General features: G+C 43.0%; 1 protein-coding gene across 3 annotated transcripts in view; it reads right to left on the minus strand.

Annotated features, from left to right (window-relative positions):
* Nucleotides 1-23,729, minus strand: part of NME7 (NME/NM23 family member 7) — a 159,286-nt gene that overhangs the window by 75,870 nt on the left and 59,687 nt on the right. For all 3 annotated transcript variants that reach the window (XM_074973651.1, XM_074973661.1, XM_074973643.1), the window contains exons 6-7: nt 22,602-22,809; nt 14,298-14,403 (exon numbers count right to left, since the gene is read on the minus strand). In XM_074973651.1, coding sequence (XP_074829752.1) covers nt 14,298-14,403; nt 22,602-22,809 — 314 coding nt within the window. The remainder of the gene's footprint in view (nt 1-14,297; nt 14,404-22,601; nt 22,810-23,729) is intronic.

Raw genomic sequence — 23,729 nt, forward strand, 5'->3', positions numbered from 1 at the left:
GTGAAAGCTGGCGGCATGTAGGTAAGCATAGCGGTCAGTAGGTTTCTGGTATAGGGTGGTGTTTGTGTGACCATCGCTTATTAGCACTATAGTGTCCAGGAAGTGGATCTCTTGTGTGGACTGGTCCAGGCTCAGGTTGATGGTGGGATGGAAATTGTTGAAATCATGGTGGAATTCCTCAAGGGCTTCTTTTCCATGGGTCCAGATGATGAAGATGTCATCAATATAACGCAAGTAGAGTAGGGGCATTAGGGGACAAGAGCTGAGGAAGCATTGTTCTAAGTGAGCCATAAAAATGTTGGCATACTGTGGGGCCATGCGGGTACCCGTAGCAGTGCCGCTTATTTGAAAGTATACATTATCCCCCAAATGTGAAATAGTTATGGGTGAAGACAAAGTCACAAAGTTCAGCCACCAGGTTTGCCGTGACATTATCGGGGATACTGTTTCTGATGGTTTGTAGTCCATCTTTGTGTGGAATGTTGATGTAGAGGGCTTCTACATCCATATTGGCTAGGATGGTGTTTTCAGGAAGATCACCAAAGGATTGTAGTTTCCTTAGGAAGTCAGTGGTGTCTCAAAGATAGCTGGGAGTGCTGGTAGCGTAGGGCCTGAGGAGGGAGTCTGCATAGCCAGACAATCCTTCTGTCAGGGTGCCAATGCCTGAGATGATGGGGCGTCCAGGATTTCCAGGTTTATGAATCTTGGGTAGCAGATAGAATACCCCTGGTCGGGGTTCTAGGGGTGTGTCTGTGCGGATTTGCTCTTGTGCTTTTTCAAGGAGTTTCTTGAACAGATGGTGTAGTTTCGTTTGGTAACCCTCTGTGGGATCACAGGGTAATGGCTTGTAGAAAGTGGTGTTGGAGAGCTGCCTAGCAGCCTCTTGTTCATATTCCGACCTATTCATGATGACGACAGCACCTCCTACTGTTCCTCACATGTTCTTGTCAACTGCTGGAAATGGCCCACCTTGATTATCACTACAAAAGGTTGGGGGGTTTTTGTCTCCCCCCCCCTCCCCGGCATCCTGCTGGTAATAGCTCACCTTACCTGATCACTCTTGTTACAGTGTGTATGCTAACACCCATTGTTTCATGTTCTCTGTGTATATAAAATCTCCCCACTGTATTTTCTACTGCATGCATCCAGTGAAGTGAGCTGTAGCTCACGAAAGCTTATGCTCAAATAAATTGGTTAGTCTCTAAAGTGCCACAAGTACTCCTGTTCTTTTTACTTCATTTGCGAACCCCTCTCTACGCTTCCTTCACAGACCATATTTCTGCACATGCCTGAGATTCAGTTGTTGTCCTCTATGTTGTTTCTATCTGAGTTATACTTGTCTTAGTAGTAGCGAACTACTCAAAAATAAAAATAAAATAAAATACACTTTCTGCTTAAGTTTGCCCATCTATTAAATGACGATAACGTTTACCTGCCTCACTGTGTTAGCAAGATTACTTAATATACAGTGCTATAAATGTGTAAAACATTAAGTAATTATTTAATACATAAAATTAAGTGAGAATGTTTTGTTGATGTCCCTCTTATGATTTATTGTCTATTCAAAATAGGCCAAAGGTGAACTGATGTCACCTTATTACAGAGGATCTTCTGCAATGTGTGAGAGAGATTCTGCTCGCTTTGTTTTCTATTAGATTGCATTCTTAGTTGAAGACTACCTCATAGATTATAAAGCCACAAGAAACCATTGTGATCATCTAGTCTGACCCCTATAACATAGGCCATAGACTTCCCTGAATTAATTATTGCTTCAAGTCTAATAGCTGTTGTTGAACTAAAGCATAGCTGTTTGAAAAACAGATTTTACAATTGATTTAAAAATTGCCACTGATGGAGAATCCACCACTTCCTGTAAATTGTTCCTGTGGTTTATTATCCTCACTGTTAAAAACGTGCACTTTATTTCTAATCTGAATAGGTCTAGGTTCAACTTCTAACCACTGGATCTTTAGAACTTTGTCTGCTAGACTAAAAAGTCCTTTATTATCAATTTTTTGTTCTGCATTTAGATACTTTTAGACTGATCAGGTCACTTCTTAACTGTCATTTTGTTAAATTTAACAGATTGAGCTTTTTGAGTTTAACACTATAAGGCATATTTTTCAATCCCTTAATCATTCTTGCGGCTCTCCTCTGAATCCTCTCCTATTTATCAACATCATTTGTTAATTGCGGACACCAGAACTAGACAACGTATTCCAGGAGTTGTCGCACCAGTGCCAAATACAGAGGTAATATAATCTCCCTACCACTACTCAAGATTCCCCCGTTTGTACATCCAAAGATTGCATTATCTCTTTGGCCACACCATCACACTGAGAGCTCATGTCAGCTGATTATCAAGCATGACGCCAAATCTTTTTCAGAGTCACTGCTTCCCAGGATAGGGTCCCAGATCCTGTAAGTACGGCCTACACATCACTTTACATTTAGTCAGATTAAAATGTATATTGTTTTCTTCCACACAGCTTAGCAAGTGATCCACATCATTCCCGTGCCCAGCGTTGCATAATCATGCTATAAAAGACCTATTGTTATGCACACAGACAAAGGACAGGGGTTAATTAATATAGGAAACAAACAAGAATTTCCTGCTCTTTTCCTCTTTTTTTTTAAAAGAACAAAATCTGATATAAGTATGGGAGCTCGGCTCTATGTGGCTTCCCACTCAAACTTCAGATAGTCCTTTAGAGCTCTGGACCTTCACTACTCTATGGCTTTCACCCCTGTAGATTCACCCCTTATTCAAGCCATTCATTTGGATAGGTCCCATGAAATCCCTAGTTCCATCAGGAAACGAGCTGGTTTGATGATCTATCGAGTTTTGTTCAATATCTTCATTAAATATTTAGATAATGGTGTAGAGCAGGGGTTTTCAATCTTTTTCTTTCTGAGGCCCACCCCAACAAGCTATAAAAACTCCACAGCCCACCTGTGCCACAACAACTGTTTTTCTGCATATAAAAGCCAGGGCCAGCGTTAGGGGTTAGGAAGCAGGGCAACTGCCCGGTGCCCAATGCCACAGGAGGTCCTACGAAGCTTAGTTGCTCAGGCTTCGGCTTCGGCGGGTGGCAGGACTTAGAGCTCCGGGCTTCAGCCCCAGGTTGTGGGGGCTTTGGCTTTCTGCCCTGGGCCCAAGCAGGTCTAATGCCAGCCCTGCTTGGCAGACCCCCTAAAACCTGCTTGCGGTCCCCCAGTGGGCCCCGGACCCCTAGTTGAGAACCACTGATCTAGAGAGTACACTTATAAAGTTTGCAGATGATACCAAGCTGGGAGGGGGTAGCAAGTGGTTTGGAGAACAGGGTTAGAATTCAAAATGATCTTGACAAACTGGAGAAATGGTCTGAAATTAATAGGCTGAAATTCAATAAGGATTAATGCAAAATACTACACATAGGAAGGAATAATCAATTGCACAAATACAAAATGGTAAGTGACTGCCAAGAAAGAAGTACTGCAGAAAAGGATCTGGGGGTTACAGAGGATCACATACTAAAAAGGAGTCAAAAATGAGATACCATTAAGAAAAAAGCAAACATAATTCTGGGATGTATTAGCAGGAGTGTTGTAAGCAAGGCACGAGAAGTAATTCTTCCGCTCTACAGAGTACTGATAAGACCTCAGCTGGAATACTGTCCAGTTCTGAGCAGCACACTTCATGTAAGACGTGGACATACTGGAGAAGTTCCAGAGGAGAACAAGAAAAATGGGTAGAGGTCTAGAAAACATGACCTACAAAGAAAGACTGAAAAAAAATTGGGTTTGTTTAGCCTGGAGAAGAGAAGACTGAGGGGGGACATGACAACAATCTTTACGTATGTAAAAGGTTGTTATAAAGAGGAAAGTGATTGTGACACTGCACCCCATATTTTTCAAAGTAATATTATGATGATATAGTTATGGCATAATGATGATGCATTTTGTACAAGATGGGTCATGTGAGGTGTCATTGGAAAAGTTATGATTTGCTGAATATGATGATCCTATTTGTATGCATGCATCTTTTTTTATCTGAATTTATGAATATTGACTATGTATCTGTATTTCACATGTAGTCACACCTGGGTGACACCCACGAGACAAAATGCTTCCAGTCTAGATGGTGGGCTGTGTAGGGCCTATTCAAGGTTATGGACTATTAGGAAAAAAAATAGGCTTTAGGAGAAGCTTATCCCCCACCGGTTAAGCATTCCTTGTTGGTTCATGCAGTGGCGGGCCAAAGCCTGCACATAATTGCAGCTGGGTGTGTCTGTGCCTGTGTGAATGCTGCTGAAAGTGAAAGCTTAGAGGGCTTTGCAGCTTGTCACAGTAGCACAGTGTGAGAGGGAGCCCAGGCTAGACAGACCGAGGGCTTAGTGACACCCCAGTTCCAGGTTGCACCCCGTGGAAACCCGTCACAGTGATAAACTGTTCTCCTTAACCACTGAGGACAGGACAAGAAGCAATGGGCTTAAATTGCAGCAAGAGAGATTTAGGTCAGACATTAGGGAAAAATTCCTAACCATCAGGGTAGTAAGTACTAGAACAAATTATGTAGGGAGATTGTGGAATCTCAGTCACTGGAGGCTTTTAAGAACAGGTTGAACAAACACTTGTCAAGGATGGTATAGACCAGTAGTTCTCAACCAGGGATATGTGTACCCTTGGGGGTACTCAGAGGTCTTCCAGGGGGAAAATCAACTCCTCTAGATATTTGCCTGGTTTTACAACAGGCTACATAAAAAGCACTAGCAAACTAAAGTTTCATAGGCAATGATTTATTTATACCGCTCTATATACTGAAATGTAAGTACAATATTTATATTCCAATTGATTTATTTTACAATTATATGGTAAAAATGAGAAAACAAGCATTTTTTCAGTAATTTGTGCTGTGACACTTTTGTATTTTTATGTCTGATTTTGTAAGTTTTTAAGTGAGGTGAAACTTGGGGGTACACAAGACAAATCAGACTATTGACAGGGGTACAGTAGTCTGGAAAGGTTGAGACACACTGGTGTAGACAATACTTAGTCCTGCCTTAGTGCAGGGGACTGAACTAGATGATCTGTCAAAGTCCCTTCCAGTTGTACATTTGTATGATTGAATGATTTTCTAAACTCTTGGCATTTCTGGGTTTAAAGTTCTGGGCTGAAATCCTAACCCCAAAGAAGTCAAAGACAAAACACCATTGACTTCAATGGAGCCATGGTTTGACTAAAAGGGGGCAGGGGTTTCTCCTTGGTGCCTGTTAGACACTGCAGTCTGAAGCATTGCCCAAGTGGTTCCTTCTGGCCTTGGAATCTGAGGCCATGTCTACACTACTGGCTAAATTGGCACTGCTGAGATCAATGCAGCGGTGTCGATTTAGCAGGTCTGGTGAAGACACGCTAAGCTGATGGATGAGCACTCCCATTGATGTCCGTACTCCACCTCCCCGAGAGGTTGAAACTATGTTGACAGGAGATCGTCAATCATCGACATAGCGTGGTGTAGACACCACTATAAGTCAACCTAAATTACACTGACTTCAGTTACATAATTTACTGAAGTAGCGTAACTTAGGTTGACTTAGTGTTAGTATAGACCAGCCCAGAGTATGCAAAACTTGAATTGACTTACATAGTCAAATAAAATACACCAGCAACATTTTAACCACCAAATTTAAGTTTTTATTTTCTCACTATCTTTTTTTTTTCTTGTCCCTTTGCAAAGAAGTTAGATTAAAAATATTGTGTTTATGAAATAGTAAGCATAAGATTTTTTAACAAGGACAGTAAGAAAATTCCAAATTCTGGTTCCTATAGCAAAATATAACTAGGCTACATTTCACAAAATACATGAAAAAAATTCAAGTCTACTCTATTATACAGTAATATATAAGGCACTATTCCTATCAGAAATATGGCTAAGTTACAGTAGCTATAAAACCCTGATCTTTCAATTCACTCCCCATCCCCACCCCACCCCGAACCCATTCAGAACAGCAACATTCAGAATCCTGCTTTTTACTGATTGCACTGGCTTAGGTGCTGCTGTTACACCTTTTTGGCCAAGGTTCAAGACTATATACTTCCTTGAAAGTCGATATCATGGCACTACAAAAACCAAAGCTCTTAGTTGGGGGGCATTAACTGATTTTTCTACTGGGACTTATTTGCTCTTCCCCCCTAACCTTTATCTATTCTATCCATGCTTAGCTTGAGAGCTTCTTGAAGCAAGGACCATCCTTCCTGGACATTTGGAAAGTGCCTAGGAGATTGCATTTACTTTTAACATCCACTAAGTATTAATAATACAACTTTCCTGCAATCATAATCAAATTTAACAATTCTTTAAAGAACTTGGCCATGCATTTTCATCCAGTTCTGTTCCTGGAACATCATGACATATCTATCATTTATGCAACATTTCCAGGCTTTGATCCCAATTGTCTTGGCCTCTACTTAAATGGTGATTAATGTTACTTCCCGACACTGCCACAGTTCTGTCTAACAAACTCCCTGGTGGATCCCTACACAGATTGTTGTTTGTGTACCATTCCATAGAACAGAGGAAGTATTTTCAACACAATATTTTTCCCTTGCTTCTTAGCCCTGTCTGACTCCTGATTAAATTTTGTATTTCTTAATAACTTGTTCTTTAACTATAGAAGACATTGTACAAATTTGGTCTCTTATCTTTATGAACTTTTCATTTTTAATTTTCCAGTGTGTACATAAAAGCTGATGCATCAACAACCCTGAAAACTGAAGGGCTCTTTCATCACTGTTGAAGTACAGCATGGCCAGTAATAGTGAATCTTCCCACACACTATCTCGTGCCAATGTGTGTCAAGTCAGAACTAGAGGAACCCACTTTGGCTTCAGAGAGGAGATAGCCTCTAAAGAGCTTTAATCCCTTCCGGATGAAAGCCTTTCCACATGAAGTGTGAAGAAAAGGAATGGCCATGAAGTATGAGAAAAAGCATTGGCAGAACACGTATTGTATTAAGGTGGAAAACTGCCACTACTTTTGGAATGAAACTTGGCCAAGCATGTGGCACTATCTTATCTTTGTAAAATTTGGTAGAAGGTGGAACCTGAAACTTACTCTACACAATAAAAAACTGCCACCAGGAAATGATCTTCCATATAAGAAATCTGAGCTCACTCAGGAAATCCAGTGGCTCAAAAGGAACTTTCATCAGCTTTGTCAGGACCACACTGATATCTCATGACACTGGGGAACTTCTGAGCAGGAGAAACTTGAGCCAGTGTTTGTCACTTGTTCTCTCATGCCTGAACTGGCAGAGGCTCCAAGCACAGAGTGGAGACGGGGAAAGACACATGCAAGAAACACCTTATCGCTAAACAGTGCCCCATAATCCTAACCAGGAGATTGAAGAATTTATACTAATTACCATCCGTCTGGCTGAGGAGGCGGTCTGGGGAGAAGGCAGGACATATTTTAAAAGAATGGAGAAATCTTTGGGACTTTAGAGGATGGTGAATCTCTCGGAATCCCTATTGCCCCATTGAAATGGCTATTTCCTATGCTGGCACAATTACATAAACAACATAGCTTCCTAGAAAGCCACCATGTACTCTGTCCTTCCTCTAGCCTCACTTCTACGAGGAGAAAATGGGATGTTTCTGTAAGCCCTCTGCAGAATCCAAACACACCATCAACACCTCACCATCTCTCTCAAAACACTGAATCATGGTGATGGTCCTTCCAACCCTCCAGTTCACCCCATTAGCCAAAGCAGTTCTTTGCTTCAGCCGGGGTAGGGGGTTGCTAGAATGATGCAAGGCACTCTCTGTCCTCCAAGGCCAGAATACACTGCCTTCAAGGCACTCCCAAACTGGGAGCCCAGGGACCCGAGCTCTGATCCTATATCAGGCAGAGTATTCTGCTGACAGTAGACTGAAACTAGTGAGTATTTTGCTTTTTTAAAAGACATGTCATGATACACTCATCCTTTTCAGAGTAACAGCCGTGTTAGTCTGTATTCGCAAAAAGAAAAGGAGTACTTGTGGCACCTTAGAGACTAACCAATTTATTTGAGCATGAGCTTTCGTGAGCTACAGCTCACTTCATCGGATTGTGGATCATGATACTATCCCCCAAACCCACATCTCTACCCCCCACTCCAAGTGTTATATGTTTCTATCACTCTTGCCGGCTGAAGTTAAACTTCAGCTAGCGCCCAGTCATCCCTTTATCTGGCCCCTAGGGTTTCTCTGCATCCTGGCAGACATTTACAGAGCTCTCACTCGCACTACATATCACATGCCTTTGATCACTGCGTCATGTTTCTGCTGCAGGTACTACTGTTGCTAAGTTCTGGTGCTTTGGCTGCCTAGCAACAGATGTTTCTTTATTCCAGTCAGGAGTGGATCAGTGAGTCCGGAGATAAAAGCAACAGTGATTTTCCACTGCTTTGTCATTGGATAGGAGCCCTATAAATGATCTACTGTAATCAGAGTCCACTTCTAAAAAAGGACTGTGTCCTAAAATTAACTGGGTGCAAACTAGAGATTAGATTCAGGACTCGGATAGCCACTTAGCTCACAGAAAAGCTCCCTGGCTCAGTCATGGTTAAACTAGGCTGTGTCTTCCAGCACAGGGCTAAGCGTGCCATTTTTCTGCAATGATCTATCATGATATGGAGTCTGCAGAAAAAAAATCAATTGGAAATAGGATCAGAAAGCGTATCTTAAATCATAAATTCAGTCAAAGATCGCGGGGGAAGGGAAGATGGAAAGCTCTCTGTAAGCTCAAGCACTTAAGTGTTTTAGTACAACTGCACATAATTATACACATGTAACGAGCTGATTATGTTAATGGAAATTAGATAATCATGTTCAAAGCCTGGAAACTGAAAAGGTTTATTTTTAGTTGCTCTAGATTAAAAACTTGTACAACTCAAAATCCAATCTTTCACTGCTGTCTGAAAGCTTCTGCTGCTCTGATACCCCATGGGAAGGGAGGGGGTCTGTGTGGGGCCCCAGACCTCCGTGGGGGGCTGGCCACTTCCTGTGGGAAGTTGAGTGACCCGGCCCCAGCCAGCTTGGCTCCCAGGCTTGGGGGGTGGCGGCGCAGTTGGGAGCCAGGGGAGCGGAGCAGGCTGGGGCCGGGTCGCTCTACTTACCCCCGCCAGTGAGTGCAGGGAGCCTGACCCCTGCTGCAGTCCTCAGGGGAAGGGGCCATGGGGAAGAGGCAGAGCAGGGGCTAGAGCATCATGCAGCTGTGTAAGGCACTGGGAAATTTGGTGCCCCAAATTTTCTGGTGCCCTACACAGCTGCGTACTTTGTGTATGGGTAGGGACGGCCCTGCTAGTAACCCTTTCAGTGGTTTGCTTACCCCCTCTTCTCCCAGCCCATTGCTGTGATAGTGTGAGTGGGGAAATGTTTAGACACTGAAGGGATAGTGAAGATCACAAAGCATGATAACGTGCTAATCTAACAGCGGCAAAATTATTAGGAACCAAAGGCTAAGTTCATGCAACTTTCAAGCTGAGAGCTTAATTGCAAAATGAAGTCAGGAAAGTCAGAGTTAAGGCTCCCAATAGCAACGTTAATGCTGGCACATAGCCCTTTACAATAGGCTCTTTCATCACAGTATACAAGAAAAAAGAAAAGGAGTACTTGTGGCACCTTAGAGACTAACCAGTTTATTTGAGCATGAGCTTTCGTGAGCTACAGCTCACTTCATCGGATGCATAGCATATCGTGGAAACTGCAGAAGACATTATATACACACAGAGACCATGAAACAAAACTTCCTCCCACCCCACTGTCCTGCTGGTAACAGCTTATCTAAAGTGATCATCAGGGAGGGCCATTTCCAGCACAAATCCAGGTTTTCTCACCCTTCCCCCCCCCCCACAGACACACATACAAACTCACTCTCCTGCTGGTAATAGCCCATCCCTCTTTGTGTGTCTGTGGGGGGGGGGGGGAAGGGTGAGAAAACCTGGATTTGTGCTGGAAATGGCCCTCCCTGATGATCACTTTAGATAAGCTGTTACCAGCAGGACAGTGGGGTGGGAGGAAGTTTTGTTTCATGGTCTCTGTGTGTATATAATGTCTTCTGCAGTTTCCACGATATGCTATGCATCCGATGAAGTGAGCTGTAGCTCACGAAAGCTCATGCTCAAATAAACTGGTTAGTCTCTAAGGTGCCACAAGTACTCCTTTTCTTTTTTCTTTTTACGAATACAGACTAACACGGCTGTTACTCTGAAACCTGACAGTATACAAGGTAATACAAAACACTATATCTGTGCATATAAGGTAACTGAGATGCCACTGTGATATTGGTATTATTTGAAACGAGACCCAAGACTAGAAAGCGTCTAAGAAAGGTTGCATGAGGAGGGGGAAGGAGGCCTATAAAAGGACAGGCCTAGAAGAATTAAATCTGCTCCCCAGTGATTTGGCCTCTGACATGTCATTCCATATTCTTTATGAAAATATGCTTATATATGATATGATATGAATAGGACATAACTCAGATATACTTTATGCAAGATGGGTCTTGTGAGATATCATTGGAAAGGTTATGATTTATTGAATGCGATTATCCAATTGTATGCCTGTATCATTTCTGTATCTGAAGTTAGGAATATTTACTCTGTATCTATATTTCAACTATATTACTTTGAGTGATGCCCCCTGCTTACACTTCAGGTACAACAATGAAAAAGCCCGACAGCGCTGATGGCCCAGCGGCAAGAGACAATGGATTGTAAAAGAGCTTAGTCTTCCTGTAAACTTGAGCGTCAGCCTGTGAAGAATGGCTACGGGGCTCTACAGAGGTATGTGACCATGTCACCTGATACTGAAACCCATCTTGAATTCTGTACTTTTCCATGAGAAGCTGTGGTGGGGGGAGTCAAACTATGAAACAAAGGACTCCCGCCTTATGCAAATCCTATTTAAGGGTGGGGAGTGAGGTAATCCAAGCCATCAGTTCTCCCCCTGCTACCCCACCCAAGATGACTGTTAGAAACAACTAAGACTGAACTGGGGTAAAGAACTGGACCCACGTTAGAAGGGCCGTCTGGCCTGTGAAGAAGATTATTAGAACAACATTTAGGGTGAGAACTTTCATGTTACCAGTTTCTTTAATGTATTAAGTGTAGTTTGCATGCTCTGTTTTATGTTCTTAGTAATCTGCCTTGTTCTGTCTTCTACCTCCTTAACTACTTAAAATACACCTGTAATAGTTAATACATTTATTTCTGATTTACAGTATAACCCAGTTGATGTGATTTCTAATGAGGGGTGTGGGGGGAGGGAGAAGTTGTGCATACTCTCCTCCACATCGAGTGAAGAGGCAAATTTCATATAATTTTGGGCTTCTACTCCAAAGGGGGTGGACATCTGGGTGCTGTGGCAAGCTCGTTAAGATGAGCCTTCTCAGAGTGGATCTCTGTCTCTCTGTGCAGCTGAGGGTGGCCCTGCCTGTGTGCTTGGCTGGAAAAGGCTGGGGAGCCTAGCCCAGCAAGACCAGGTAAAAGGGGGCCCAGGCTGGCAGAATAGTCTGACTCAGTGGTGTCCCAGCACATCAGGTGACATCCCAGGGGGTCCAGCCTGGCACAGGACCAGTCATAGGCAACACATAGGGGAGCATGCGGGGTCAAATGCCCTCCCCCCACCCCTGAGATTTCTGCTTGACTCTGTCCTTCTCCCACTGCGCCTTCCCCCTGACAGCCAGGCCCAGGTGGGGAGCAGAAGGGGCAGGACCAGCCACTTCTCATGCTGGCTGCTTCAGGTCGCCGATCTGTGCAGCGCTGCAGTTGCCTGAGAGACAGCCTGGCTGGGGAGGTGGTGGTGGCGGGCCACCCCCACAATCTGAGCCCAGCTGCCAGGAACAGGGACCGAGCAAGCTGGAAACATGCTGATGGGAGAAGAGACTGCGGCTCGCTTGGCCACTAAGCCTGGCAGCAGGACCTGGACAGGGGGAAGCCCATTGCCGCCACCTCCCCAGCTGGCCTCTCTCTCAGGGAGCCAATGCACCACACAGAGTCAACGACCCAGAGCAGCCAGCTTCAGCGTGTGAGAAGTGGCTCTGTCTCATTCCCTGCCCAGGCCCAATTGCTAGGGGAAAGCAGCCGCATGTGCCAGTGTGGAGGCACAGCAGGAGGAGGACAGGGCACCTCCCCCCAGATGTAACAGGTGCAGTGGACCCGGGCTGGGTGCAGGGGGTCGTTGCGCAGAGACATGTGGGGCGGTCACACATCCTCCTCTTTAGATTGTGCCCCCCACTATCAGGAGGCACGAGTCATCTGTGGGCCCAGTTAAGTGGACTGAGCACGGGCGAGTTCCCGTGGGCCATGTGAGAAAAGATTCCTTCCTTCTCAGGCTGCACAATGGAAGCAGAGTTGCTTTGGCTCAGCTATTCCAAACTCAACGTATAAGGTGGCTCTGCCATGGCACGAGCAACTCATCCCTCCGCCGTGTCCAAATTTCTGCCTAATCCTAAACTTCTGGATGGTTTCCCAAACCTGCCTCTAAAATCTCATGACTTTCTAGGTTGTAGTATCTATGGTTTTTGCACCACTAAGTGACACAGGAGAGAACAGAGAGGAAATGGAAAGCCTAAGTAGGCTACAAAGGAGATAGTTATTAAATCCCACCATTTTCATATGTTTTCCTGGTCTAAAATCAAGTAATTCCATTTATCTAATCCAGGGCATAGGATGGGTGAGAAGTCACAGAGAAGATATTCTTAGGCTGTTCAATTTAGCTGTGTAGCAGCTATGCTTCTGCCTTACCAACCATTCATGATGGGAAGGAAAGGACTAAAGAAGTTGAATGGATCTTCTGGCTCAACCGTAGCCTAATCCTTGTATCTTTCACGCTGCAAAGTTGGGTTCCAACTCACACTAAAGTGCATACTCATCCTGTACAACCCCAAAATACCTCCCCGCCACCCACACCCAGTGGAACCACCCCAATTCTAGTGCTTATGGAGCCCTGTACATTGGTGAAAATGGGGGCAAGATTTGTCCAGTAGCAACAGAGAAAGGCCTGAATGGAGACTAAGAAACTGGGCAAAAGGACCTGGGCGGAGATTTATGAAAGAGATACAGCAACTCAAAAGAGGGCTGGAAAGGGACTCCTGATGTCTCATTAAAAGATAGTTTTGAATGACTTTAGGAAATAACAGTTGTGCATGAAAGTTAAAAAAGCCCAGTTCAGGCCCTTCATTTTGTAATTTCAAACTCAATTTCAGATGTCTGACAATTTTCCCATGTACTTTATTCGCCATCATCGAAACATTTACCATAGTAAATGTGCCAACTTATCTATGATCAAAGCCCAGGGTGCTGCTGGTGCCAAATTGCTCTGTCTTGGCTGCACAGCAAAGCTTTCAATAGCAGATGCTATGCAAGGCCTCACAGAGATAAAGGGCAAGAAGTTAGCAGCAGCAATTTCAAGATACTTTCTTGGGAAAGCTATTGTTTGCAGCAAGCTCTCCAGCTATCCCACTTGAGTGAGAGACCTGGAGACCACTACTGCCCCCTCCTCTGTGTCTTTCAACTTTCACAAAGGAGCTACCTAAAACACTGCAGTGCCCTGCAGACTGCTTGGGGAAAATGTCTGCTATATCCCACATATTAGTTCTTCATACATAGGCCTTAGAGCCAAAACACTGCATTATTATACTATAAACATTGCTCCTGCATCTGAAGGCTAGGGAATGATATGGAATTGTCTATCTGTGGTTATGTGTGGACATCAAGCTTTTCTAATAAGAATACGATGAAAGGACATAGCATTCCCTAACACAGATGGCACAATGTGCTTTCATTGAGCTACAAAGAACAATATAAAGTATTTTTTGTTCAACAGGGGCTATATCTTCTCCCATAGGATTCAAATTTCATAACTACTGCCATTAAAGTATAAAACACAAACAGTGGAAGAGCTGTAAACTACATATACCATAGTTATGTCAAGTTGATATAGGAGAAATATTATAAGTCTGTTTCCTGTGTAATGCACCCTTCTCCTCAGATGAAGACTTTGAGGCCATTTGAGATGGCTGTTACAGAATGAGTGACACTCTTTCATTAAGATTTGTATTTGGTTTTTGTTTTCCTTATTCTGAAATATAATTTATCCAAACAATGTACATGATTTGCTTTCTGAGGATAGAAATCACAGCAGAAAACCATCTAAAAGGCCATGATTGTGCTATACAGCACTTCTGAGTCAGTAGTGAAACACACACCCTGACCCTGCAAACTTTTAGTCTACCAAATTAGTAATGTCAGTGTGATCAGGCCCATGTTACTCACCTTCATTAACAGCATGAGGCTTAATAATGCAACAAGTACAGTCTGTAAATTTTGCACTATTGGCTGGACCACGGCCTCCACTTGAGGGAAAGAACAACTCCAGTTCCTGGGTGTAATTGAAATTGAAAATATTTTAGTGTTACACAGTTGCATGTCTCAGATCTTTAGCACACACAGTATTGTTCGGGGATATCCACAGCCTCATTTATTTAGATAGTGCTATAAGAACACCTATATTTATACTTCTCTCTCTAGCATCATTGATACCCAGGGCATGGCTAATCATTGTATCTCCCACCTTGGCTGCTGTAAGCATTTCTTCTTCACTTTCCCACTTCCATCTATTCGCATTCAGTCTGTTCAAAATGTTGCTGCCATAATCTCCTCTCCCAAAATCGTTTCTTCCTAGTTTTCTGCCTTCAGGTCAAGCTTTTTCACTCCCACCACAAAAATTACTCCACAAATCCTCTCCCTTATTTATCTCTCTGATCTCATTCCCCCTCCTCCCACATTCCATCCCTTTGCCTGTGGGAATGGTTGGAATCCCCACTCAGTTCTCAATATGGCACACACAGACTCAAGGCTAGAGTCCAAACAGACCTCCTTCCCACTCATTTTGGGATTATCCTTAAACAAATAAACAACAAACTTTAGCCTGAACTTCTTGTCTGCCTTCTGTAAACCCTTTTCTTGCCTTAAAGACACTACCTTTTATGTTCCTGAAAGTGGGCTAATGAGACCCATCTGTTCTGGCTGCCAGGGTGAGTAAGCAGAATAGCTCTGCACCAAAATGCAGTGCCCTACGAACCTGACATCTTGTCACACATATTCTGATCAAGCCTCTTTTCCAATTGCTCCTTTTGTTTCCTTTGCTCACCGCCAACTCCATGCCTTCCTTCCATGCTATTCATTCATTGTGCTCAGAACAGCCTGCCAATGAACATTAGCTAATCGCCCTGAACATGGCCTCCAATAAGATGCATTAGTCAATTTGATTAATTTCCTTTTAAAGGAAATAATAACCTGGAGATGTTACCACTAAATTCATCCAATTCTTCCTTGTATAACAGGCTCAGGGTAAAGCTTATCTCCTTGAGTTCCCTATGAGGGCTTGTCTACACTTACCAGGGGATTGACACGCAATGATCGATGCATTGGTGGTCAATTTAGTGGGTCTAGTGAAGACCCGCTAAATCGACCACAGATTGCTCTCCCGTCAACTCCTGTACTCCACCTGAATGAGAAGCGCAAGAGGAGTCAGCGGGAGAGCGTCTCCCATCGACATCACATAGTATGGACCCCGGGATAAGTAGATCTAAGACATTGACTTCAGCTATGTTATTCATGTAGCTGAAGTTGCGTAACTTAGATCGATCTCCCCTCATAGTGTGGACAAGGCCTCAGCTATTTAGTACTGTATTTCAGAAGGAATTAAGCTGAACTTAGATTTTCCCACTCCATTGCTCTTGTCCCTGTAATGACTTGTGATCCCTATCTAAACAATGAGCTAAACAATGCAATTTAGGGGCTCTTTCAATAGAAAAGAAGAAATTACTTCTGTTTTTGCTGCTACCAAATGTACCTTTATTTTAAGTATTTACACCTATCTGAGGCAAAGGGTCAACTTCCTGGATCCTTTTATAGATAATGAAGAGCATGTTTCAAAGACTATTCTATTCTGGTCTGTTGCCATTGACTACTGTTAACATTAAATAAACAAAGTAGTCCCCAAAACACCAGGAAAAAACAAAATAAGATAAAATATTTACAAGTGTAACACGTGTAACTGGCAATATACAAAACAGATTCCTGAAAGAACAGTAAGAGAAATGACTAAAAGAACCAACATTTCAGATACAGGAATACCAAACTAAAACTATGTGGAATTCTAAAAACCAAGAACCTTGTCCCTACCTATATGCTTAAATTAAGATTACCCCAAATTTGGCCTGTAAAAACAGAGATGTTATCCCTGGATAGCCTAGCAGACAAACCCTCAACTTGATCTGCAATGCATTCTGTGAGAAGAACAATTCAACCATCATCAAAGGAGCCCAGGACTTTGTTTCCCTTTCAAAAGATTTTTCCCAGTATGCTTTAGCTGACTTTTCTTTCCTCCCAGGAAAGTTTCTAAAAGCTGCACACTATTAATTTCTTTGGCATCTGGTATGTAGCCACCTACCATTGTATGGCACCTGCCCATTGAATTCATAATTCCAACTGCTGTATCAGAGATAAACTCCAGTACTCACAAGGTAAAGAGAACCCCCCCCCCAAAGATATATAAATATATCTGCAAGTCTACCAAAATTGTGAGCTAAACATTTACAGTCATAGGACGAGTAAAAATTAGCTAGCCTTTCAAAAGTAATTACCATAATATTACAAAAAAACAGCATTTTAAAATAATTAAATGCAAGTATAGTAAAGCAACAATCTTATCAACAGAAAACACACACTTATTTCTCTAACTAAAATCCTGTGTTAACAGATATTTTTTTCCATAGCCTTTTTCTTCAGAAGCTGCTATTCAGCTATGCTGGCAGTATGCCAGAGCAGAAATACAGGGTATAGTTACAGTACAAGGGCTACAGCAGCACAGCTGCAGCTACGCCATTATAACAGACACTTGCTACAGAGATGGAAGGGGTTTTTCCATCACAGTAATAAATTCTTCCCTCAACCTAGTGGTGTCTACACTAGGGCATAGGTTGACATAACTACGTCTCTCAGGAGTGTGAATTTTTCACTCCCCCAAGTGACATAGCTAGGTCGACCTAATTTTTAGGCGGAGACCAGACCACACTTTGACTCTTACCTTTCCAAGTGAAGGCATCTGGATCTTTGAGTCTTACAGACTCAACCCACGAGCACAAATAACCACTGTGACCCGAACAGCATCTCAATGCAAGAGGGCAAGGGGCTTACTAGTATCTGATAGTGAGTTTCAGCTGGCCTGACCAGTTCAGTGTACCCACCTCGCTAATATCGTAACCTGTGCCTAAAAAGTGTTATGTAAAATATCAATAGAAAGCTAACAACATATTGATCATTAATATTATTGTGTGGTGTATATGTGGTGGACTAATGCAAAATTATAAACATATTGGAAGTTACGTTCTTAAAGTGTTTGCCAGGCAGCATCGAAGTTACCCCCACCCTAGACAAAGGAATGTGGTTTCACCGCCTCATAAGTACTTCCAAGGTACATTAAGAAACAGTGGGAATGTATTTACATAAGGGGTAAACAACAGCATCAAGGTTTCAGAGTAGCAGCTGTGTTAGTCTGTACTCGCAAAAAGAAAAGGAGTACTTGTGGCGTTAGTCTCTAAGGTGCCACAAGTACTCCTTTTCTTTTAACAGCATCAAGCGGAGAAGATAACTACTCAGCATCATGGCAGGGGGAAGAGATTGCAGGAAACAGATCAGTTTGCATTGTAGATTACACCAGTCAGGAACCTTCTCCATCAGACTCCATGACCCCCTTCCTCACAGCAAAGGCAATTAACTTTGAGGAGGATTCATTTTCAAAAGTTCAATAAAAGAGAGGGGCAAAGAACCCTCAAGTGATCCTTCACCTAAGACGACAAAGGAGCTGAGCACTTTGTCTTTGTGGGAGATCCTGACCAACAGAGTGATCAGCCATCTTGCTGGAAGGTAGTGTGGTAAGAATCTGACCTTGAACCAAGACGGTAGGTTTCTTAGGTCTTAGCCTCTAGAAAGCGTTTTTCACTTTGATTTGCTTGTAACCATTTCCAGCTCTCTCCATCATACCTGGACTTACTAACAAAAGGAGATAGGGTTTTAAATCAACTTGTTTTACTTTTAATCTAAACCATCACAGTGTGATAAGCTGTGAACTCTGTCTCCTTAGAGGAGCAAACAAATCATCTTATTCCTCTGACGGGTCAAGGAAAGAGCTGGACACTGCAGACCACACAGTTTGGGGAAAATTTGGGGCTGGGAGTGTGTTGAGTCAGTTGGCTAATAGTAACCATGGCTGGTGGATACCAGAGTGTGACTGGGGTATAACAAGCAGGTTGCTGAAATCTGAGTTGCTGAACCACAGCTGCTTAAGACAGAGATACTCAGTGAATGCTTGTCTGCTGATTGCTGGCGTCCAGGCTGAGAGCCACAGCAACAGAGCATTTAAGGCACCCAGGGTAAGAGGGCAAGTGGTGCCACAACCCCTGACTGGTCTGGATTGGACCCCAGAACATGACACGCACCCTCACTACTCCCTTTCCTCGGCCCCTCCAAGCCCAAATTCCACTTCTGCTCCAAACCTATCATATGCAACCCAAGTTTCCCTGTGCCCTCAACAGTCTCGCTCACTCACTTACAGTGCCACTATCCCACAGATTTTCCCCATGTCCCTCCACAAGTTCCCACCCAGACCCCACCTCATACACTTGCCCCCCCATAGCACCCAGAGCTCCCAATGTGTCACTTATCAGAGCCCTGCTCCTTAAGCATGCCTCCACCACCATGCTCCTATACTCAACTAACACGTTCCAGAGTAGCAGCCGTGTTAGTCTGTATCCGGAAAAAGAAAAGGAGTACTTGTGGCACCTTAGAGACTAACAAATTTATTTGAGCATAAGCTTTTGTGAGCTACAGCTCACTTCATCGGATGCATTCAGTGGAAAATACAGTGGGGAGATTTATATACACAGAGAACATGAAAAAATGGGTGTTACCATACACACTGTAATGAAAGTGATCAGGTAAGGTGAGCTATTACCAGCAGGAGAGCGGGGGGAAAAAACCTTTTGTAGTGATAATCAAGGTGGGCCATTTCCAGCAGTTGAAAAGAACGTCTGAGGAACAGCTGGGGGTAGCAGGGGAAACGGGGATAAACATGGGGAAATAGTTTTATTTTGTGTAATGACCCATCCATGCCCAGCCTTTATTCAAGCCTAAGTTAATTGTATCCAGTTTGCAAATTAATTCCAATTCAGTAGTCTCTCGTTGGAGTCTGGTTTTGAAGTTTTTTTGTTGAAGAATTGTCACTTTTAGGTCTGCAATCGAGTGACTAAAGAGATTGAAGTGTTCTCCGACTGATTTTTGAATGTTATAATTCTTGACGTCTGATTTGTGTCCATTTATTCTTTTACGTAGAGACTGCCCAGTTTGACCAAATGTACATGGCAGAGGGGCATTGCTAGCACATGATGGCATATATCACATTGGTAGATGTGCAGGTGAATGAGCCTCTGGTAGTGTGGCTGATGTGATTAGGCCCTATGATGTTGTCCCCTGAATAGATATGGGGACACAGTTGGCAACGGGCTTTGTTGCAAGGACAGGTTCCTGGGTTAGTGGTTTTGTTGTGTGGTGTGTGGTTGCTGGTGAGTATTTGCTTCAGGTTGGGAGGCTGTCTGTAAGCAAGGACTGGCCTGTCTCCCAAGATCTGTGAGAGTGATGGGTCGTCCTTCAGGATAGGTTGTAGATCCTTGATGATGCGTTGGAGAGGTTTTAGTTGGGGGCTGAAGGTGATGGTTAGTGGCGTTCTGTTATTTTCTTTGTTGGGCCTGTCCTGTAGTAGGTAACTTCTGGGTACTCTTCTGGCTCTGTCAATCTGTTTCTTCACTTCAGCAGGTGGGTACTGTAGTTGTAAGAACACTTGATAGAGACTTGTAGGTGTTTGTCTCTGTCTGAGCGGTTGGAGCAAATGCGGTTGTATCGTAGAGCTTGGCTGTAGACAATGGATCGTGTGGTGTGGTCTGGATGAAAGCTGGAGGCATGTAGGTAAGCATAGCGGTCAGTAGGTTTCCGGTATAGGATGGTGTTTATGTGACCGTCGCTTATTAGCACTGTCGTGTCCAGGAAGTGGATCTCTTGTGTGGACTGGTCCAGGCTCAGGTTGATGGTGGGATGGAAACTGTTGAAATCATGGTGGAATTCCTCAAGAGCTTCTTTTCCATGGGTCCAGATGATGAAGATGTTATCAATGTAGCGCAAGTAGAGTAGGGGCATTAGGGGATGAGAGCTGAGGAAGCATTTCTAAGTCAGCCATAAAAACGTTGGCATACTGTGGGGCCATGCGGGTACCCATAGCAGTGCCGCTGATTTGAAGGTATACATTGTCCCCAAATGTGAAATTGTTAAGGGTGAAGACAAAGTCACAAAGTTCAGCCACCAGGTTTGCCGTGACATTATTGGGGATACTGTTCCTGACGGCTTGTAGTCCATCTTTGTGTGGAATGTTGGTGTAGAGGGCTTCTACATCCATATTGGCTAGGATGGTGGTTTCAGGAAGATCACCAATGGATTATAGTTTCCTCAGGAAGTCAGTGGTGTCTCGAAGATAGCTGGGAGTGCTGGTAGCATAGGTCACATGGCCACCACCCTATACCGGAAACCGACTGACCGCTGTGCCTACCTACATGCCTCCAGCTTTCAGCCAGACCACACCACACCACACGATCCCCCCCCCCCACCGTTCCTCAGACGTTCTCTGTGTATATAAATATCCCCACTGTATTTTCCACTGAATGCATCCGATGCAGTGAGCTGTAGCTCATGAAAGCTTATGCTCAAATAAATTTGTTAGTCTCTAAGGTGCCACAAGTCCTCCTGTTCTTTCAACTAACACATGCATATCAATATTTTTAAGCTATGGCAATGTTTAATCTGCCAATGATAATATGTAACAATATGTATATACAGAAATGTTGACACATATAAACTTTTAAAAACTGAGCATGGTAGGAATGAAGAGGGGCATGTTAGGGAACAAAGTATGGGGGAGCATGTGGTGCAGCTGGCAGTGGGGATGGTTAAGGGTGAGCACGGTTATGCAAGGTGAAGCCTGGGGGCAATTCAGGATATGCACAGAAGAGTAACAATCTGGGTATCTGTGGGGGATATAAAGGGGAGAGAGCCATCTACATGATTAACTGCTAACATTGATACAAGCTTATTAAAACATGGGAAATTTCCACACAAAACCTTTGTGAACTTTGAGTTAAGGTTGTTCAGCTACATAGTGCAGCCACTATTTATTGCTGTATTTCAGTTTGTGTTAAGCCATTCAAACACCCCATTTATTTCACTTCACAGCACACACTCATACTGATCAATATGCAACCACACATCTGTAATACCAACATGCACTCACAAATTTCAACTCTAACTTCTACGTAAATATTTGTAAGAGGTCACCCAATCCTGCGGCTTTTCCTAAACATTACAGAAAAACAGATTGCAAACAGTGATTGCAAAATTACATTTTACCTCACTTACACACACCAGTCCAAAGCCACGTACAATGAAATTAATGAAAGTCACTCTTACTCATATTAACCATCAAAACACAGGACTATAAGCACTCAACATGGTTGGAATTCCAGGGTGCTTGCTGATTGTTCAGGAAGATGGTTGAGATATGTGGGCGGCGGAAAGGAAGTAATTATGGTTGGGAAGGGATGAGTGGAACATTGCTGGCCTGTTGAATGATTTAGCTGCTTATTTCCTTGCTTTTTAGAATTTACATTGCTCAGCCATGCAGTCTATATAATTAACTCAAAGTTAAAGCATCTGTATTATATATAGGCTTGAAAGGATTATATTTTAATCGGCAAATGTTGATTTTAGTATATACACACATACCAACAAAAATATTTTCTTTGATAATAATCAAAATTTACACATATGCAAAGTAAGACTTTATGGGTCAAATCCAGCGATTTTGATTTTTGAATCAGGCTGGTTACAAATGGACTAACTAATTAATAGCAAGAGCAGGTATTAGTTCATTTAAGGATATTTTACGGTCTATTTTGACATGTGATGATGACAGTTTGAGTTTTTACAGTTTATAAAGCTTTAACCTTTTGAACTTCAATGTCTACTGTCATTAAAGAATTGCCTGACTGCCTCCCCATAGTTTCCTGCAGCTGTGAACATTTAAATCGATAAAAATCTAAAATAATAATAATAAAAATCTTACAAACATCAATATCTGCTGAAATTATAAAAAAATAATAATTGAATTCTGCCAGAAAGTAGTACAGAATGTGGCAGATGGGTTAGCCTCAGTGTCCTTGGCCAAATTTTCCAAGGTTAGTCCCTCCAGGCCAGTGTGAAAGTATAAAGGCAGTATAGCTTGCACAGTTGCTATTTGCACTGTGGATAAAGACTCTGTCTACAAACGTGTCACTGTAGAACATTCAAATCAGCACTAAATTCAAATGAAAAAAATAAATGGGATTTCTGTACTGATTGCAGACTGATCATTAGATTAAGTAAAAATACAGCTTAGCAAATGAACATAATGAATAAATATATTAAAAAACTTACTTGAGCAGCAGAAGCAAAAGAGTCAGGGCCATGAGCTGCATTTCTTATGCCATCTGTTCCAAACATTGCTCTAATGCTGCCCGGGGCATCAGAACGAGCCACGCCAGAGTTTGCAGGTCCCAGTAACTTCTTCCATTCAGACACGGCATCATCTCCTAAAATCTCCATGGCAACAGTAGGACCACTTGTAATAAACAGGAGAAGCTCACTGCAAAACAGACATAGAGCAGGCAGGGAATTCACTAGACAGAGAACAACAAAAATCTATGGACTGGTTCTCAACTCTCACTAGTGTCATAGGAAAGGATAACAGTCCACAGCACAGCCCACAGGCTCTGGAGGAATACTGTGTGGGATAAGGCAGGGACAGCGGAGGCAGAAGACCACTGGTGAGCCATTCCTTCTTTCCAGTTGTGCTCCTTCCACCTTGTGACACATTGGTGTCCTTCTAACAGACTCTACTCAGCCTGTAAATTTTTCCTCATTAAAGCAACATGAGCACTCCTATTAGAGACCTCCGCCTTCTTCATCCACCTCTACACACCTCTAAATCCTCTTATCCAGTACTTGCCATCCTGACAATTAGATTCTCTCTCACAGAGGGGGACACACTCAACCTGTACCTGCTCCCCCACATCTGAGAGAGGCCTTGCATCAAAAATGTGTGTTACCTCAAAATATTCACTCCACCATGTGCTTCTTCCCTGTGAGACATGGCGGGGACTCTAATCTCTGCCCCTCACTAAAATGGGAAACTGAATTCTAGTGAAAGTGGTCCCTCTTAGCCTTGCTAATCATCTGTGATTAAGGTAAAAAGTAAGATAAGACGAAAATATACTGTATGTAATTTTATAACTATAATTTATTTGTTTACCACAGGCAATGCACTCAGTGCTGTACAAGCCACAGAGATAAAGACAATCCCTTCCTTGCAGACTGCTGCAGTCTTTCCATTGAAAGAGACAGACTGAGAAGTCAATATATACTGGGAAATACAGAGCAGGGAAAAGAAAGTTGTTTGTTGCTTTTTGTATTGCAAACTCACAATTTCTTGGTATCATGGAAGTCATCAGATATTGGGGGAAGATTTGAATAAAGAGAAGGTGATGTGAGGAAAACATAAGGAAT

The sequence above is a fragment of the Natator depressus genome, chromosome 1 (genome assembly GCF_965152275.1).
Source record: "Natator depressus isolate rNatDep1 chromosome 1, rNatDep2.hap1, whole genome shotgun sequence".
NCBI classification, from domain to species: domain Eukaryota; kingdom Metazoa; phylum Chordata; order Testudines; family Cheloniidae; genus Natator; species Natator depressus.